The sequence below is a fragment of the Macrobrachium rosenbergii genome, chromosome 16 (genome assembly GCF_040412425.1).
Source record: "Macrobrachium rosenbergii isolate ZJJX-2024 chromosome 16, ASM4041242v1, whole genome shotgun sequence".
NCBI classification, from domain to species: domain Eukaryota; kingdom Metazoa; phylum Arthropoda; class Malacostraca; order Decapoda; family Palaemonidae; genus Macrobrachium; species Macrobrachium rosenbergii.
In genome coordinates, this window is record NC_089756.1 from 31,978,762 (window position 1) to 31,986,261 (window position 7,500).

The following is a 7,500-nucleotide window of genomic DNA, read 5'->3' on the forward strand; positions in this document are numbered from 1 at the left end:
CATCATCATCTTCGGCGCCTGGTACTCCACCTCATCTGTATTCCAGGAACGGTGTCTATAGTGGAATTGCTGTGCCTCGCTCCAATTCCCACTAAATAAAAGACAAGGGAATAGAGAAAAGAGAATATTCTCTCTCTCTCTCTCTCTCTCTCTCTCTCTCTCTCTCTCTCTCCAAAATTCTTCGATGGGGCATTATAGTTACCTCAATAAGGAGCCATACCCTTCCTTCCATCTTAGAAAAATATCTCTCTCTCTCTCTCTCTCTCTCTCTCTCTCTCTCTCTCTCTCTCTCTCTCTCTCTCTCTCTCTCTCTAAATTTCCTAGATAGGCCTTGATAAGCACTTTAACCGTTATCCATATCCACCTTCCTATCTAAAAATCTCTCTCTCTCTCTCTCTCTCTCTCTCTCTCTCTCTCTCTCTCTCTCTCTCTCTCTCTCTCTCTCTCCAAAATTCCTCGATAGAGCATTATGAGTACCTCATTAAGTACCCGTACCTCCTCTCTTACCTTTAAGTACCGCGCCGCGTTCTTACCCAAAACCCCTCCCGTGGGATCAACTCCGGGGAAAAATGATGATCGTAAAAAGAATCGCTTAATAATTGATGATGTCAGCATTTTCCTTTTTTTTTTTTTACTTTTTCTATTTAAGCGCTCCCTCTGTTGTTTCTTTTGGGGGAATTAATACTTAATGAGATACAGTGAGGGTGGCTGGTATTAGTTCTTTGTGTTTTTGTTTGTTGTTTATCATGTTTGTTGGCACTAGGGGGTCCAGAAAAATTTCATGGGGGTGGGGGCCACCAATTTCCATATTATACACACACACACTATATATATATATATATATATATATATATATATATATATATATATATATATATATATATATATATATATATATATATATTTATCATAAAGATTATTGTTAATCATTTTTTCTCAAAATATTTTTATTATTTTTATAGAAGATTTTTTCCCCATTTATGTTATGTAAATCTTCAATATTATTATTTTGTAATAATTTTTCATGGGGGGGGCCACGTGCCCAGGCGCTCCCCCCCCCTATACGCTAGTGTTTGATGGTCATGTTTGGTAGAAAAGGAAATTAATATTATTAGAAAACTTGTTAAATGTGAAGACAATTGTTTGAGTGGTGCCAACATTATATGAACAGCAACATGTTTTTCAGTGTTTTTTTTTAATTTTCTGTAAAAGAAAACTGTTGTGCTGGCTTTGTCTGTTCGTCCGCACTTTTTTCTGTCCGCACTTTTCCCGTCCTCACTTTTCTATCCGCACTTTTTTCTGCCCGCACTTTTTCTGTCCGCACGCACTTTTCCCGTTCTCACTATTTCCTGTCCGCACTTTTTCTGTCCGCCCTGTTTTTCATGTCCGCACTTTTTCTGTCTGCCCTTTTTTTATGTCCGCACTTTTCGTGTCCGCACATTTTTCTGCCCGCACTTTTTCTGTCCGCACTTTTTTTTTCTGTCCACACTTCTGTCCGCACTTTTTTCTGTCCGCACTTTTTTCTGTCCCCGCTTTTTCCTGTCCGCACTTTTTCCTGTCCGCACTTTTTTCTACCCGCACTTTTTTTTCCGTCCGCACTTTTTTCTGTCCGCACTTTTTCTGTCCGCACTTTTCCCTGTCCGCACTTTTCCCGTCCTCCCTCATGAATTTTACTTTGTTAACCGAAGGTTTTCATTACGTCAGCACTTACCACAAAAACCCTCTAAATAACAATGACTCCGTGTATATTACCTTAATATACCTTTTACATAAAGCGACTCTTAATGCATTGTGTTAAGAGAAATGCTTTACGATAATAGCCGAAGAAAATAGGCTTTGTGGTTGGCAAGGGCCGTTACATTACGCCGTGTAAAATGTGTAATGATCCGAGCGCTTAAGGGATTAGGGGAGCGGGTAATCTTCTCATGACGCCAGCGTATTCATTACGGCTGGAGATTACAATTACTTTCTCTCCAGTTTATCTTGTATCATTAGTCGCGGCTTATACAGCGTTTGTATATATATATAAATATATATATATATATATATATATATATATATATATATATATATATATATATATATATATATATATATATATATATATATATATATAATATATATATTTGTTAGCAGTGTGTTTGTTATATATAGGCATTTACAAAGTTCAAGCTCAACAGTGAATGCATTGGACAGTCAAATAAGATAAATAACAAACATTTAGGATTTATTTATCCAGTTTTGTTGCTGTGAATTGTAAATCCTTGGAAAACTAAGGTGATATGGACTGATCCCCGAAAAAAGATGTACTCATTATTATTATTATTATTATTATTATTATTATTATTATTATTATTATTATTTTAGAGCCTAGATTTCGGGGTGATCCGGAATGTAACTAGATGGTTATTCATAACAGCATCTCAGACATTCTGTCTTGCTCAAGCAAGCAAGATTGTTTTATTTTTCTCTATTTTTCTCTTCAAAATAACTCTTTAACACTCACGCAATATATAAAAAACAGCCCGGTGGACATTTTGTATTTAGTTTCTGTATTATTGCCGTCACGTTGGCGCAGTGGTATGATTCTCAGCTACCAGTCGAGAGGGCCGGGGTTCAAATCCCGCCGCTCACTGATGGCTCGGATTGAGCCACTGCACAAATCCGGTAGCCCGTCAACCTAACGGTCCGAGAAAACCTGAGAGGTTCAGTAGGAGAATAGGTACCAATAGGTACCAGCCCCGGGCTGGGGAGTTAAACAGTGGGTCCAGCGACACCCTGGCCACGTGTCATAGGCTTTGGGACCTGCCCCCCACTGGCTGTCGGCCTAAGAAACAGGAGATCAGCGTCTGCCCTATGAGCCTACAGAGGCTCAGGAGGACTTTAACTTTAACTTTCTGTATTATTCAGTTAATGAAAACAAAGACTCTTAAATACGGTTGCCTAATGGAGTAGGTGGATATTCTATTTTGTCTTCACTTACGCCATTATTGAAATGATTGAAGTTCAAGTGAAGATGCAACGCATTTCTACCCTAATACAATTCAACTCTTATTTTAATATTCAACTTACATTTTTATTCATTTATTAATTTGTTAATTTATCTGTTTTTCCGATAACTGATCTCATCTTTCTGTATTTCCCATTTTTATCCCCCTCTCACTTCTTGGTAATGAACACCATAATAATAATAATATAATAATAATATAATAATAATAATAATAATAATAATAATAATAATAATAATAATAATAATAATATAATAATAATAATAATTATTATTATTATTATTATTATTAATATTAACATTAATTAATTAATTAATAATAATAATAATAATAATAATAATAATAATAATAATAATAATAATAATAATAATAATAATAATGAAACAAACGAACGAACTCCGAGTTCCAGCCTACCGTTGTTTTCCCTTTAAGTGGCATGGCTAAATATTTCCCGGTATCTGAAACTCCCGAAAGTAAAAGTTTGCGAGCAGAAGTTTTAACTTCTGGCAAACTTGCCGCCTTCGGAGACATCCCGGAATAAGAGGAGAATAATCTGAACTCCGCAGTTCAGGCGACCAGGTGGGCCTCTTATCTCTAGATGCGTGACAGGTGAGTGACAGATTCGAGGTATTTGTGGGTCTTTGAACGTGCTCGATTTCACTGACGGACTGTGGTATTAGTGATTGTATTTGAAAAATACACAAAACGATTTGACTGAAAGAAAAATGATTGATATAGTTTTAAATTGAGTGACAGATTTAAGTTAGGTGGGTCTTTGAGAATGCTGGATTTCATTGACGGATAAATGATTGTGGTGCAGTGAATGTTTAAGTGATTGTGTAGTGATTGTGTCTGAAAAATATACAAAACGGTTTGACTGACAGAAAAATTATCATGATACTTTATAGTTTTCAGAAGTGACAGAGTTGAGCATACTCGATTTCCTTGACAGATAAATGATTGTGGTATAATGATTGTTTAAGTGATTGTATAGTGATTGTATATGAAAAATATATAAAACGATTTTACTGACGGAAAAAGTTTATGATATAGTTTTTAGAAGAGTGACAGATTCGAATTAGGTGGGTCTTAGAGAATGCTGGATTTCATTGACGGATAAATGATTGTGGTATAGTGATTGTTTAAATGATTGTATAGTGATTGTCTCTGAAAAATGTACAAAACAATTTTACTGACGGAAAAATGATTATGATATAGTTTTTTAACTGAAAAATATATATTCAGTTCTGAATTAAATTATGATTTTCACTAGCGTTGCAACATTACCTGTTTAACAAATAAAACAAGCCAATAAGGACTTGAATGTTTTTTTAAATAGGAACACAAAAGAATGGATCAAGATTTGATAACTCAGCCGATGAAAAGAGCACTGGATTTAACGCTTTCAGCTAGCCGATCTTCCCAAGACAAATGCGAAGCCAACTAAAAATCTAAAATAATGGTCCGGTGGTATAGTGGTTAGCGTCAGATGCCATGGGGTTCGCGTCTTCCGCAGGGCGATGAAAAATCACTGGCGGCTCCGTATCATGATCAGTTACTGCTGCAGTGTTGGGGGGTCTGCTGCGGTGGGAGGTTGAAACCAACATTCTTTGGGAGCTTGAATTTGAAGTCAATGGCACACCTTTGGTGGGCTTGTCCCATGTGAGTAGGTTTCACCTACTGAAATAATAATAATAATAATAATAATAATAATAATAATAATAATAATAATAATAATAATAATAATAATTTCAAGTGAACACCATATTCTTTGAAAGCTTGAATTTCAAGTCAATGGCCCCTTTGGTGGGCTTGTTCCATGTGAATAGGTTTCATCTTCTGAATAATAATAATAATAATAATAATAATAATAATAATAATAATAATAATAATAATAATAATAATAATAATACATACATATATACACGTATGTGCTTTTGCCAGCACTTTTCAGAAATTCAAAAGTTTACGACATGAATTAAAGCAGACGCTGTGTCCGTGACGCCTTGTGATGAAGACTATATACCCTTTTGAAAAGTGTGGAAAAATCCCCTTCCTGTCGAAAAGCCGAATGAGTTCTGGGGGGGACAGAATCTAGATAAAGCCGGGTAGACCCATAAAACAGGGACTCTGATTCCTTTACAGCGGTACTTTTTAAAACTTGGGAGAACCAAATCAGCAACTTTCTACTTTTCCCATTTGAAATATCCCAGTTGATGTCATCCCCAAATTCCTCTTAGCCCCGGAGGCTCCTGTAGAGGCGGAAGTAAGGAGGTCGTAAGGGCGAGATAGTAGGCTGTTATGACGGGTCTCATTAAGTGGGGACTTTTGAGAAGGATGGGGAAGTGGGGAGGGCGAATATTTTTTTGGGGGGTGGTATTAAGCTAAATTGAAACTTAGGAAATACTTCTTGATTCTTGTCTATTTTGTCAGGGCCTAGATATCAGGAGCAGGTAAGGACGATATTGTCTTCAAATTTCATTAATAAATAAATTAATTAATTAATAATAAGTGGGTACAGATGTATTAAAATGCACCGGTTTCTCCGGCGCAATCGAGTTTTCTGTACAGCGTATAATCAAGGCCACCAGAAATAGATCTGTCGTTCGGTGGTCTCGGTGTAATGCTGTATGAGCCACGCCCCATGACACTTTAACTATGGCCCGGTGGTGGCCTGTCCTATATCATTGCCAGATGCACGATTATGGCTAATCTTAACCTTAAATAAAATAAAAACTACTGAGGCTAGGGGGCTGCAATTTGGTACGTTTGATGATTGGAGGGTGGATGATCACCATGCCAATTTGCAGCCCTCTAGCCTCAGTAGTTTTTAAGATCTGAGGGCGGGCAGAAAAAAGTGCGGACGAACAGACAAAGCCGGCACAATAGTTTTCTTTTACAGAAAACTAAAGACGTATTAAAATACAAGGAAAATAGAAAATGTTAAAATGTAACTATGATGACATTAGAATCTCCTGACGATTAATATATATATATATATATATATATATATATATATATATATATATATATATATATATATATATATATATATATGTATGTATATATATGTATGTATATATATATATATATATATATATATATATATATATATATATATATATATATATATATATATGTATATATATGTTTGTGTGTGTGTCTTTCCGTGAAACGGTACATTAAACGTATCTCTTTTGTTCATTGACGAAACATTCTTATTCTTCCTCTCCTTTAGTTCGTCTCTTCCATTCCTTCCACCTGTTCTTGCTCCTTCACACCTCTTTAGTTCTCCTTTCCCGCTTCCTTTTCTACCAGTTGTTTATCTTCGTCCCACGCTTATTCTATTTCCCCTCTCTCCTTTCTTTTCGCCCTGCTCTTCAACCCTCATTTATTTTCTTCCTTTCCCATCCCATTGTTTATCTGCTTCCTACTGTTATTCTTCCCCTTTCTTTACATATTCTCAGAACGGGCCTTTTCTTTTCCGTCCTATTCTCCAACCCCTATTCATTTTCCTATCTCTCTGGCCCACCTTTCCTTTTCCTCCTCCTCCTCCTCCTCCTCCTCCTCCTCCTCCTCCTCCTCCTCCTCCTCCTCCTCCTCCTCCTCCTCCTCCTCATCGTCAACTCCTTTCTCTTCCACCTCCTCCTCCCTTCCCCTTTCTTTTCCGTTCTGTTCTTCAGCCCCTATTGATTTTCCTATCTCTGATTTTCCTCCTCCTCCTCCTCCTCCTCCTCCTCCTCCTCCTCCTCCTCCTCCTCCTCCTCCTCCTCCTCCTCCTCCTCCTTTCTTTCCATATTCCTAAATCCTCCCTTTTCTCTTCTGTCCTATTCTCCAGCCCCTATTCATTTTTCTATCTCTGATTTTCCTCCTCCTCCTCCTCCACCACCTCATCGTCAACTCCTTTATTATCCACCTCCTCCTCTCCCCCCCTTTCTTTTCGGTTCTGTTCCTCAGCCCCTATTCGTTTTCTTGGGTCGTCTCCTCCTCCTCCTGGTTCCTCCTTTCCTCCTCCTCCTCCTCCTCCTCCTCCTCCTCCTCCTCCTCCCTCCGCCTTTTCCAATATCCACATGAGACCTTAATAATACCTTTCGTTTCCCCTATCGGTTAACCTTAATTCCCTCGAACGCCTTTCATCCACCCACGGTCCAGGTAGCATCCGCCCACTTCCAGACCCTTGGGCGTGAATACCTCTATACATATGTATATATATATATATATATATACAGTCTATACCTCCTCGTCGGGGATCAGACAGCCTATTTATAAAACGGCCTTTGTCGTCGTGTCCTTCGCGCTCGTTATCGTTTCGAGTCCCTCCGATATTTTTATACTGAGGAGTTTTGACTTATTGCAGCTGTGATATAACATTTAGTTTTGATCCTGGGAATTGTTGTTTGTCGTTTATGATTTTCTTCTCTCTCTCTCTCTCTCTCTCTCTCTCTCTCTCTCTCTCTCTCTCTCTCTCTCTCTCTCTCTCCTCCCCCGCTTT

General features: G+C 37.7%; 1 protein-coding gene across 1 annotated transcript in view; it reads left to right on the forward strand.

Annotated features, from left to right (window-relative positions):
• The window catches only part of LOC136846918 (uncharacterized), a 22,945-nt gene extending 16,132 nt beyond the window's left edge, over nucleotides 1-6,813 (forward strand). The window contains exon 2 of the mRNA XM_067118171.1: nucleotides 6,476-6,813. Within this exon, the coding sequence (XP_066974272.1) occupies nucleotides 6,476-6,813 (338 nt within the window). The remainder of the gene's footprint in view (nucleotides 1-6,475) is intronic.
• The last annotated feature ends 687 nt before the right edge of the window (nucleotides 6,814-7,500 follow it).